Source organism: Cyprinodon tularosa, unplaced genomic scaffold (assembly GCF_016077235.1).
Source record: "Cyprinodon tularosa strain WSP-4 unplaced genomic scaffold, ASM1607723v1 ctg486, whole genome shotgun sequence".
In the NCBI taxonomy this organism is placed as follows: Eukaryota; Metazoa; Chordata; class Actinopteri; order Cyprinodontiformes; family Cyprinodontidae; genus Cyprinodon; species Cyprinodon tularosa.
Window position 1 is genome coordinate 155,017 of NW_024039214.1, and position 13,342 is coordinate 168,358.

At 39.0% G+C, this 13,342-nt stretch overlaps 1 protein-coding gene across 1 annotated transcript in view; it reads left to right on the plus strand.

The window, feature by feature from the left end:
- Positions 1-13,342, plus strand: part of LOC119794651 — a 181,985-nt gene that overhangs the window by 144,841 nt on the left and 23,802 nt on the right. Inside the window, exons 11-14 of the mRNA XM_038302287.1 lie at positions 3,984-4,157; positions 8,435-8,608; positions 9,738-9,947; positions 11,756-11,929. Of these exons, the coding sequence (XP_038158215.1) occupies positions 3,984-4,157; positions 8,435-8,608; positions 9,738-9,947; positions 11,756-11,929 (732 nt within the window). The remainder of the gene's footprint in view (positions 1-3,983; positions 4,158-8,434; positions 8,609-9,737; positions 9,948-11,755; positions 11,930-13,342) is intronic.

The following is a 13,342-nucleotide window of genomic DNA, read 5'->3' on the forward strand; positions in this document are numbered from 1 at the left end:
CTACTATTTTAATGGCTATTCTTATTTGCTCTAGTACTTAGTCACACCTCAGATGAAGAACTGCCCTGTGGACTCTTCCTTCCTAGTCTGCTTTTACTGGTCTGGGCTGAAAGCCCCCTCAGCTCCTAGTACTGCCCCTGCATCCTTGATTCCTTTTCACTCCCATCCCTTTGTCTGTAGGCTCTAGCACTAATTGCAATCTCCTTAACAAATCTCTGCCTAATAAATTAACTGGACAGTCTGGGCATAACACAAAATCAGCTTCCACCGTGAATCCCTCTTCATCAGTGACCAATTGTTTTCCCCCTGTAACCACCAGCCCCTCACTTGAGCCCAATTATGTTCCAAACTACACTTCATAGCTTTTTCTATGTTTTAGCTTGCACAATCCACTTATTTAACCCCTCTAAATTTTTTAAATTCCCTGTATGTAGCTTGCATGACTAAAATAATTTTCTGACGGGTTATTTATTTTTTATTTTTTGGTTCCGAACCTAATAATTTTGGAGACCCTCCAGCCGCATTAGGAAGGCTGTCAGTTGGATCAATGCTGCAGTCATCGATCCACCGACATCCACCCCCCCCGCTGCCGCAGATTCAAGCTGTCTCCCTCTAAACTGTGTTTCATTATTTTTTGGATTCACAAACAACTTAAAAAACCCACAAACATAACTTTAAAGACAGAAACACATAACATTAAAAGATGGACAAACACAACATTAGATCTATTAATCAATTTTTAATAATAACATATCGATTTTGCGCATGTATTATACCAATACCTCACCATTTGGAGCTCATGTATTTATTTATTTATATATATTTATTTATTTATCTATGTATTTATTTATAAATATTTGTATTAATCTATTATTGCACTAGTGCTTGTTTCTATCCGGCATACAACATTTCTCCGTTGATCTACTTCCACACACCATCTATTTCATACTTTTACTTCCACTTCTACAAGTATTTTAAATTACTTGGATCAATCTGACACAAACTTTCCATACCCCTTATGATCTTCTCTATACTCTTTCCTGAACCCATCCTTTTTAATTATTTTATCTCCCTGGCTCTCTTTAGTTATTTTATCATTTAGTTCTTATTATTTTATTATTTTGGAATAGAGGCGTCCCTCAAACCCATATTTTTTTAAAACCGTATATTCAAGTATTTATTTTTTGTTTGATCCTGTGCTTCTATAAACTTCTAATCGTAAATTTTAAATTATCTCTAAATTTATTTTAACCTTTACCCATTTTAAAGAATTTAGTCCAGTACAAACAATTAGGGTATTCTACGCACTGGATGTTTATTCAGCAGGACAGTACCCAAAAACTGTTGTGGTAATTTCTGCTTCTACCTTTTCAGGTGAGAAATTCTTGCCTCTGCACCCACAAGAGCTGTACTGTATTAAACCCCTGCTGTTTTTGGTATTAAACAACAGAACCTAACGGTTCGATTGTTTCCTCACACACTCTCACACATTTACTCCTGTTTTAAGGCCTATTTAATTTTTTTTAACCAATATAGACGCAAAGCTCCTATTGCTATGTGTACACTTTGGAGTCCCAAACTCCAGGCCCTCGCACGCACCGGATACCCAGTCCCAGATCTGTCAATGAAACTTGGTTTCGTCAAATATCTCTGCTGTGGCAGCTGCAAACCTTACTATCTCGAGAACAACACAGAGTCCCAAACTCTAATGCACAGAATACCCAGATGCCTTATCAGTCAACAAGACTTGGTCTCGTCAAATATTCTTGCGGTTACAGCTGTAACTTAAATGGTCCCAGACCAACTTTTGATTAAGAGCTTTAGGCATACACTTTGTCATGTAGATCAGTTCCTCTGGAGTAGTCACCAAGATGCCCAGGGCAGGGCTGAACCTAACTGGCCCCGTCCAGCGAAGGGAGGACGGCTGTCGACAGATTCTTGGCCTTGGTCCCACACGGTCCTGGACAATTGGATCTCGACTCCTGGCTTTCGGCACCAAAAATGTTGGGTTTAAAAATGTAGGTTTTGTAAAAGAAGAAGAACTGAAATACACAGTAATGGATTTTCATACAACTTCTACAGAAGGAGAGACATTTGAAACCCCAGATTCAAACACACTGTCTCCAACCGGACCTCCTCCGCAGAGCGTTTTATTAACAGAACATGACACATGGTTACAAACAGAGTATTGTTCTGACAGAACAATTGATCAGTTCATAAAGACAGGATGCTCCAATAGAATGATAAGGCAGGATGGTGTCATGAGACGGTGTTTGTTTGGAGGACCCAAATGCAGAGACCAGTTGGCAAAGGGGGAATTAAAGTCGGTTTATTTAAAGTTCACAGATCCAGGGGCAGGAATCAAGTCCAACAGAAAACAACAACGCACCTGAACCAAGGAGACATCAGGGGTAAACCCAAACTAAGAGCCAGGGAGAGACGAGTTACACAGACAGAAGTTAGACGAGGATCCAGCAAACAGGAACTGAAGAGGGAGGGCTTTTAAAGGGGACAGAGACAAAGAGAGAGCTAACGAGGGAATTGAAAACAGGTGAAGGCAGAACAGAAAAACAGAGCAAAGGAGGACACAAGAGGGCAGCAGAGGACAACAAATGGAAAACCAAGAAAAACAGGAACAAACAGACCAAGACTCTGACAGATGGTCTCCTGACTGAATCATCAGACAGGAGTGGAGCATCTCATTTCTACAATGTTTCATATGAACACACATTACTTTAATAATCATCATTGAATAAACCTAACACATACTCTTCTAATGCAGCTTCAGGTGTTACTCCTCTCGAGATAATCAAGGCTCAATGTCGTTCTTATGGTTTTAACAGCCATTTATTGTGGACAAGTCTTATAAATTGGTAAAAAATGCTGTCAGAACTAGGAAGGGAAACAGAAACCCAAATTAGCTCAAAACAAATATAAAGGTTTACACAAGTAAATACAAGTAAAACAAATTTGTACCTCATTGGCCGCTTCAACTTCCGAGGAATAAAGATAATTTATACAGCTTTTCTCACAAAAATAATCTTAAAGCTTTCTGGTGAAACTTCTTGGAAAACAGTCCCAGTGATGCAAAAATTGTGTCAATCAATCACTCCCATGGGCAACAATGTGAAATGTGGAACAAAGAAACATAGGTTCCTCCTTACATTTTATTGTGCCTATTACCAATGTACATAAACAACATAAATTTACTGAAAGTTATTTATTTATAATTGAACGTTTAATTTCAATACTAGTATGTATTTACTCTTGTTTTTAACTAAATATTAAAATATTTAAATGAGTTGCCTCTGATTGCAGCTACATCAGGTGAAGGGAAAGGTGGTCTGAACCACAACTCAATGCTAGTTGCTGATTTAATTTTTTTTATATATGTTACATAGCTGTGCATTTCACAGAAATTTTCCCACAAACCAATGTCAAGATGAATGTAAACATTGCTGATACTGAAGAAAAAAACTGCTGGGATCCAAATGACTACCTGTAGAACCCACAAGCCACACTTTCTATAAAATGCAAATGTTTTCTGATTCAGATACACCAGACATTTAGTATTAAACAAGATGGAGGGCGGCCTGATAATTGACAGCTACATAATAACAATATTGATAGTTTATCTATTATTGTAAATATTGTGAGATCAGCCTCTTATCTTTTATCAACGAAGACCACAGAAGCGAATACAGTAGATTGTTGCTCTACTGTGTATTCACAGTTTACAGGGGTAAGTAGTTCCATGTTGCAGCTCAGTTTGTACAGACTATGAGTAATTTAAAGTTTAAACAGGACACATGAGATAAAAATGTCTCTATCACATTGTGATCTGTTCCAAGGTTTTGACACGCACTGCTTTGCTTCAGCTTTTTTAATTTTTATTTTATCAAACTGCTTCATCTTCTTTCTTTGTTACGCATTGTTTTGCTTTATTCCATCTTAGTTCTTCATTTTCATCTCTGTCTCTTCAGACTGAATGACTGTAACCTCTCAGAGAGAAGCTGTGAAGTTCTGGCCTCACTTCTCAGCTCCCAGTCCTCTAATCTGAAAGAGATGGAACTGAGTAACAACAAGCTGCAGGATTCTGGATTGAAGCTGCTCTCCTATGGTCTGAAGAGTCCAAATTGCAAACTGGAAACTCTCAGGTCTGAACATCAGCCTTTTTGTTTTTATAACTATATTAATGTTGACTGTTTATGTGATGAAGAAACTTTTTTCACTGCAACTTCAAAAAGTTATATAAAAGTGGAACACTACCAGTTATCAACAAACTCTGCTAATGAAGCTTCAGGTGGAGAGAAATGTAGACTTAACCAGAACTGAATGAAGTTTAATGAACTTCTTATACATGAATGACTTAGACTTAGAGATTTAGACTTAGACAACTTTTATTTTCATTTTGTATTTACATAGTGTATACAAAGCTGTATTTATTTTTGTACAGCTCTCAGACAGTAAATGAACAGCAGCTTAGTATTGAAATGAATATTTCCATTTCATAACGTGCCGCAGTGATCAGATGTTAACAGTGTGGGAGGAAAAAGATTGGGCACAACACAACGATATGCATCTTCAAAGCATTTCAAGACAAATATAATGTGCAAATATACAGTAGTTTGGTGTTATCAGTGTGATGCAGAGTCTATGACTTGATTAGAGTTCAGCAGTCTAATGGCAGTGGGGGGAAAGCTGTTGCAGAACCTGCTGGACCTGCATTGAATGCTGTGAAGCCTCTTCCAAGAGGGCAGCAGGGAGAACAGTCCATGGTGGGGGGGGTGAGGGGTCATTGATGATGTCACGGGCTCGGGACACGCAGCGCTGGGATGAAATGTCTTTAATGGAGGGAAGAGGAGCCCCCATGATCCTCTGTGCTGTTCTCACCTTCTTCCAGTCTGAGGCGCTGCAGCCTTCATACCACACAGTGAGACAGCTGCTCAGAACGCTCTCTATGGTGCTTCTGGAGAAGGTGGGGAGGATGGGTGGGGGCAGGTGGGCTCTCCTCATCCTCCGCAGGAAGTCCAAGCGCTTCTGGGCCCCTTTGACCAGTGAGGTGGTGTTTCCATCCAGGTGAGGGTGTCTGTGATGTTCACCCCGAGGAATTTGGTGCTGTTGACCACCTCTACAGCTGAGCTGTTGATGGGCAGTGGAGCGTGGTTAGGCCGGTTCTTCCTGAAGTCCACCATGATCTCCTTGGTCTTCTCCATGTTCAGTATCAGGCTGTTATCTCTGCACCACCAGCTGCTCCACCTCCTCTCTGTAGTCCAGGTCGTTTTCGTCTTTCTATGAGGCCCACCACCATGGTGTCGTCTGCTAACTTCCCAATGTAATTGGTGGTGAACCTGGAGACGCAGTCGTGTGTCATCAGGGTGAACAGCAGGGGGCTCAGGACGCAGCCCTGAGGGGAGCCTTTACTTAGACTGATGACATAAGAGGTGTTCTATCAGACCCGGACTGACTGAGGTCTGTTGGTGAGGAAGTCTAGCAGCCAATAGCAGAAGGGTATATTGAAGCCCAGCTGTTCCAGTTTGCCCATCAGATGATGTGGGATGATGGGGTTGAAAGCTGAACTGAAGTCCAGGAACAGCATCCGCACGTGGGTGTTCTTCTCCTCCAGGTGTGCCAGGCTCAGGTGAAATTCAGTGGAGTGGATCAGTCGGTAAACAAACTGCAACAGGTTAAATGCTGGGGGGAGACTGGAGACGATGTGTTCTTCAACCAGCCTTTCAAAGCACTTCATCATGATGGGAGTCAGAGCAACAGGCTACTAGTCATTGAACTGATGAGGGTTTTTGGTGGGCTTGTGGTGAAGATGGCTAGCCGAGCCACTCAAGTTCCAGCACCACAGTTGCTATTCGATTGGTCCGAGGATAAATACGACCTGTGGGAAACAAGGTTTTTGAGCTACCTGCACATCCTGAAGCTAAAAAGGACACTTTTAGGAGAAGAACCAGAGGAGCCAAGCAATGGTGATCGACATAATAAAGCACTTACTAAGCCCTGGCCCCCCCCCCCCCCCATATGTTGTTTACTTTCCTGGTATCTGTCGCACTCTTGACATCAGTGCTAAACCAGCCTGATGGTGCACCGGACATGTATTGATGGGGAAACAGAGGCTAGGCTACTTAAAGGAATAGTACACCCAAAACATGATTAGCCTTCATTTTCTACTCACCCCCATGCTGAACAACACTCTGGAGTACTTTTTTGATATCTCAAATGCATCTGGAGATCTGGGAGGCTTCTTGCTGTCTGCTGACATTCAAATAATGGAGGTCTATGGCGCCCGAGGCAGAAAGGTCCATAAAAGTCCACAAAAAACGTGTAAATATTTCTCCATACTGCTCGTCCCATGTATTCCAAGTGTCCTGAGTGGGTAGCATCCAGAATTTACTCTAAACGAAGTCATTTAGAATGTTTTTTAGAGCATAAACAGTAGTGTATAGGATTTCCTAAAAGCGCGCGCCGGCTCGTTCATGACGCTACGGAAGCCGGCAGACCAAACCAGATGAAAGTGCGCATTCAGCGTCTGCTCTGCCGATAATGCAAGCGTAGAAGAAGAAATGTGCTGTTTACCTGTGCAAAGAAAGAAACAACGAAAGAAAAATGTCTGAGGACTTCAGTGTTGAGGAAGAGCATGAGTTCTTTGCCGAGCTGAATGCGCACTTTCAGCTGGTTTGGTCTGCCGCGGTTTCCGTAGCGTCATGAACTCGCCGGCGCGCGCTGTCAGGAAATCCTATACACTACTGTTTATGCTCTAAAAACATTCTAAATGACTTCGTTTCGAGTAAATTCTGGATGCTACCCACTCAGGACACTTGGAATACATTGGACGAGCAGTATGGAGGAATATTGACACGTTTTTTGTGGACTTTTATGGACCTTTCTGTCTCGGGCGCCATAGACCTCCATTATTTGAATGTCAGCAGACAGCAAGAAGCCTCCCAGATCTCCAGATGCATTTGAGATATCAAAAAAGTACTCCAGAGTGTTGTTCAGCATGGGGGTGAGTAGAAAATGAAGGCTAATCATGTTTTGGGTGTACTATTCCTTTAACTTGAAGGGTCAGACCCAGATGTTTTTGCCAATGGGAAGGGAGCAAAGTAGTGATTGTTAGCTGATCAATGTGCATTAAATACCCGCGTTAACCTGCTCCACAGATTGTCCAGCAGTTGGCACATGCTTCAGCCAAACTCTTGGAGAAGATTGTAGGGAGGTCATAAAGGCACATGGAAAACACACATAATGCTGAGCTGTATTTTGACCTGTTTTAAGGACATTACATGAAAGTTGGATCAGCCTATAGTGTTTTTCCACTTTAATTTTGTGTAAAACTCCAAATCCAGGCCTCCATTGGTTAATATGTTTAATTTCCATTAATGATATTTGTATGATTTTGCTTTCAGCAAATTCAATTTTGTACGAAAAAAGTATTCAATGAGAATTGTTCAGTCATTCAGATCTAGAATGTGATACAAGAAAAAAAAATTAATGTACACATGTATTAATTTTGAAACAGTATTAGAAATGTTAGAGATGTTTTGGTGTTCCAGATTGTCTTTTTGTGGAGCCTACAATCTGTTCCAACGTCGCCAAAACCAAGTTTATCATTTTCAGCCAATCTTACCATTGTACTTTGATTCCAGAATATCAACTTTATTAATTTCTGTTTCAATAAGTTTAAAAATAGTCTTTGTTCCTTAGAATCAGCAGTAATTCAGATCAAAATTTTTTTTAAATTTCTAAACCTCCATTTTCTAATTCAGCAAAGTGTTTTTTCATCAGTCTAAAACTCTATTTCTTCATCTTTCATCTCATTTTAGAAAAACTATATAAGTAAAATTGTTATAAAGTATTATAAAATGTAATATTTTAAAATTTTCTTTATCCAAATACTACAGATATAGTCTGTATGTATTCTTCAAAGACATTAGGCAGAGTAATGTTTACTTTCATCATCTCCTCCATTAAGGAGCTGAACCCACACATTCTAAACAATACAGCAGTTATCTGATTCAGCAACATCAAACTTTATTATTAGACAAGTTGCAGGGCAGCTTGTAGAATGACAACTACCTTAAGACTGATATGAATAGTTTTTTTTTTATTATTGTCAATATTGCAGGATCAGCCTCTAATCTTTCATCAGTAAATGCCAAATGTTAGCAAGATCAAAGGAGGGACTACAATAGATTGTTGCTCTACTGTCCGATATTGCAGCTCAGTTTGTACAGACGAAGAGTAATTTAAAGTTTAAACTGGTCACATTCGATAAAATTTTGTCTCTATCACATTTTTATCTGTTCCTGGGTTTAGACATGCATTGCTTTGCTTCAGCTTCTTAGTTTTTATTTTATCAAATTGTTTCGTCTTTTCTTTGTGATATACATTACTATCCTTCATTCAATCATATTTGTCTCTTCAGACTGAATGACTGTAACCTCTCAGAGAGAAGCTATGAGGTTCTGGCCTCAGTTCTCAGCTCCCAGTCCTCTAATCTGAGAGAGATGGATCTGAGTAACAACAAGCTGCAGGATTCTGGAGTGGAGCTGCTGTTTTCTGGACTGAACAGTCCAAACTGCAAACTGGAAATTCTCAGGTCTGAACATCAGTCCAGGACAGATTTTAAGCCTTGTTTTACAATGAAATGTAATTTGAATGTTTATGTAATGAGCTTAGTGAGCAATGGGACATTTTGTGCTGCAACTTTAAAAAGTTACACTAAAACATAAGGCTCATGGTTATCACTGAACTCTTCTAATGCAACTTCAGGTGAAGGTAAAGGTGGACTGAACCAGAATTAAATGTTTGTTCAATCATATTTTTCTTTAACTAAAATACATGACATAACTGTGCATTTAGCTGAATTGTTTATGCAAAACAATGCCAGGCTGAATGTAAACATTGCTGGTACTGAAAAATATACTGAGATCCAAATGACTACCTGTAGGATCCGACCAGTTAATATTAAATAAGCACAGTCAAGGGTTGCTCTCCTTCCACTATTACGCAACCTTTACACATTTGGGACATGTATGATTTTCCATTGCTTGTCAACATTATATTTTTTCACACCTTACTTATGAAGAATCACTCTAGTTATCCATCAAAAGTTTTTAGGTTTGAAATAAAGAGACTCTTCAAGAAAAAACATGGAATTAGCTTATCAGCCCACGTTTACAGAGGAAAAACAGGTATATTGACTGTTCATTTTTGAATTTTTTTTTTTTACCTTTTTTATGTTTTTTCCTTTTTGCTCAGAGCTAACTGTGATTCAATTCATTGAAAAAAAAATGATGCTCCTTGATTTGAATACAACTAAATGTCAGTGACATAGATCAACACATGTCATTTTTTGTTTATTTATAATTTCTGTTGCTTTATAATTTTTTTCCCCACATATAGAAAACACTCTTTCAGGCAACATTTATTTTAGTACATGTCAAAATATGATTCATTGCTTTAATAGCTTTCATTGAATATTTACCTTTCTTAGATGAGGCTCCAGGTTCATGTTACCCCAGTATCAATATGAAAGCTTACTAACGTACATAAGGGTTCCACAGGGGTCAGAAGACTGGGATTAAAAATACTGAGTAATATATGGTTTCTATTTGTATCTGAGCAAACATTGATCAACCTGATTATTCATAGATTGAGACTAAGTTTTCATGTTTAAAAAAAAACATCTGTTTCTTCGTCTTTACTTGTTTCATTGTGTCTCTCAGACTTAGGTCCTGTAGCCTCTCAGAGAGAACTTGTGAAGTTCTGTTATCAGTTATCAGCTCCAAATCCTGCTGTCTAAGAGAGATTGACCTGGAGAACAATAACCTCCAAGAATCAGGAGAAAAGTTGCGGGATTATCTGAAGAAGTGCTCTGCTTCAGAGGAGGCTCTTCTCAGGCTGCTGCCAGTGGTCAAAGCTTCAAAAAAAGTTCTGTAAGTACTGACAGACTATGGGCTGAGACAGTAATAAAACAAAGAGTGACAATAAAAGATAATGATTCCCTTGAGGTGTAACTGTGTCATTGACTAAACAGCTTGGGCAAGTTGGCTTTTAGAACCTGTTATCTTGTTGTCTTTTCAAATGTTTTGTTTTGTCCCTTTCCTTATATTTTGTCAATTCTTCATGTATATGCAAACTAATCCAGTTAAAAAGTTGCTCTAGAAAAACATTTTTTATTACACATTGATCATCTGCCCATGATTATCAGGTGTACATGGTCTTTTTTATATTGATGATTCAGATGTTTTAATTATTTTTGATTATTTTCCTGATTCATCAAAATCATCAACCTGTGAAGGGGAAAATACTAAACTTTCGTTCTCTGCAGCACTGCTCAGCGACACAGAGGAAAGTGAAACAGATTCTTTAAAATTTATAACTGCACTATCTGATAATGATCTGCTAAAGTGAAACCTTCTTTTGGGGGAGAACTCTGTTAAAGTAATCCTGAAGTTTATTAAACAGTGGTCAGAGAGGACAGAGTGGTGAACAAATACTGTTATTTCTTCACATTCAATACCTTATGTCAGCACAAGGTTCAAAGCATGAAGATGAGAATGTGTGGGACTATTCACATTTCAAATGAAGCCAATAGTGTCTAAGATAGCATTAAAGGCTGCTCTTAAGCTATCGCCTTCAATGTCAGCATGGATGTTAAAATCTACCACTATAATGACCCTGTCAGTATTAAAAACCAAATCTGATAGGAACTCTAAAAAATGATCTAAAAATTCAGAGTAAGAACCTGGTGGACGATACAAAGTTACAAAAAAAACAGGTTTTCTTGCTTTGCTATTTGGATGGGGGAAACTAAGGGTTAAATATTCAAAAGAGTTGTAATCAGTAAGTCAGACTTAAAGATTGTTCCTACTCCTCCTTCTCGCCCACAATTTCTGAGTATGTGAAAATTTAAAATAACTCGAAGGTGTTGCCCCACATTTATGCTCATTGTAGTGGGAAAAAAGTATTCAACTGTTCACCCCAGTTAAAAAATGGAGATAGGTGAAAGTCAGGACTTTATTTATTTTCATATCTTTGTGAAGAGAGAACAGTTCATGAAGTAAATTTTTTTAGTTATGAAAAGAAAGAATCGAGGGGTGACAATACATAGTCTGTCTCTGTGATGATGATGGTCCGCTATTTTAGATCATATATGTAGCATGGACTCATTCGGTCTGCTACGAACATCAATCATAACTTAAAATCATCAGCTCAACTGAAGCCTCCGGTCTGCTCAAATACTGCCTTTTTTCTGTTCAGTCATCATCTCACCTCTACAGTCAGTTCAGCTTGTCACCAGCACATTCTGCCTTCATCTATGTCTCCTACCACTCTTTCTGCCTGCGTTCATACTTTCTTTTCATAAACCTTCTTAAACACCTTCTTGACTCTGACTGAATCCCATGTTCTCCAAGGTTCTCTTCTTTCAACATCAAAAGACAAATGGATATTCAGAGCAGATTTAAAATGGCTGCTAAAGTTTTTTCTGTTTTGTAGTGGTACAGTGTTTCTCATTGCATCTCAGCCTGTCCAGACTGAAGAATAATTTAAAGTTTAAACAGTTCATAGAATATTGAAATTTGTCTCCATTGCATTTTGATCAGTTTCAGAGTTTTGACATATCTTGCTTTTTTTTTTAGGTTTTATTTTATCATTTTTTTTTAGGTCTGTTCTGTTTAATATAAATTTTTTTTTTGTTTTATTCAATCATAGTTCTTCATTGCTCTCTCTGTCTCTTTAGACTGAATGACTGTAACCTCTCAGAGAAAAGCTGTAAGGTTCTGGCCTCAGTTCTCAGCTCCCAGTCCTCTAATGTGAGAGAGATGGATCTGAGTAACAACAAGCTGCAGGATTCTGGAGTGGAGCTGCTGTCTTATGGACTGAAGAGTCCAAACTGCAAACTGGAAACTCTCAGGTCTGAACATCAGTCCAGGACAGATTTTAAGCCTTGATTTATAACTATATTTATTGTGAATAAAGATGCAATGAGCTTAGTGAGGATTGGAAATTTTTTTTATTGCAACTTTAAATAGTTACACTAAAACATAAGACTCCAGGATATCACTAAACTCTACTAATGCAGCGTCAGGTGAAAGCTGGACTCAACAGAACTTATTTTTATGAATTCTGGGGCCTTATTGCTTTTTCTCCCTGTATATAAATATTTGTGCAAAGTATCTCTTTTTCAGGTAAGATTTTTTTTAGTAAATACCAAATTAAGATGAATTGCTTCAGAGGCTTTTAGTACATACAGTGGGGCAAAAAAGTATTTAGTCAGCCACCAATAGTGCAAGTTCTCCCACTCAAAAAGATGAGAGGCCGGTAATTTTCATTATGATATACCTCAACTATGAGAGACAAAATGAGAAAAAAAAAAATCCAGAAAATCACATTGTCTGATTTTTAAAGAATTTATTTGCAAAATATGGTGGAAAATAAGTATTTGGTCAGTTACAAACAAGCAAGAGTTCTGGCTCCCACAGACCTGTAACTTCTTCTGTAAGAGGCTCCTCTGTCCTCCACTCGTTACCTTCATTAATGGCACCTGTTTGAACCCGTTATCAGTATAAAAGACACCTGTCCACAACCTCAAACAGTCACACTCTAAACTCCACCATGGCCAAAGCTAGAGAACTGTCAAAGGACACCTGAAACAAAATTATAGACCTGCACCAGGCTGGGAAGTCTGAATCTGCAATAGGTAAACAGCTTGGTGTGAAGAAATCAACTGTGGGATCAATTATTAGAAAATGGAAAACATACAAGACCACTGATAATCTTCCTCGATCTGGGGCTCCACGCAAGATCTCACCCCGTCGGGTCAAAATGATCACAAGAACGGTGAGTAAAAATCCCAGAACCACACGGGGGGACCTAGTGAATGACCTGCAGAGAGCTGGGACCAAAGTAACAAAGGCTACCATCAGTAACACACTAGGCCGCCAGGGACTCAAATCCTGCAGTGCCAGACGTGTCCCCCTGCTTAAGCCAGTACATGTCAAGGCCCGTCTCAAGTTTGCTAGACAGCATTTGGATGATCCAGACGATGACTGGGAGAATATCATATGGTCAGATGAAACCAAAATAGAACTTTTTGGTAAAAACTCTACTCGTCATGTTTGGAGGAGAGAGAATGCTGAGTTGCATCCAAAGAACACCATACCTACAATGAAGCATGGGGTGGAAACATCATGCTTTGGGGCTGTTTTTCTGCTAAGGGACCAGGACGACTGATCCGTGTGAAGGAAAGAATGAATGGGGCCATGTATCGTCAAATTTTGAGTGAAAACCTCCTTCCATCAGCAAGGGCATCGAAGATGAAACGTGG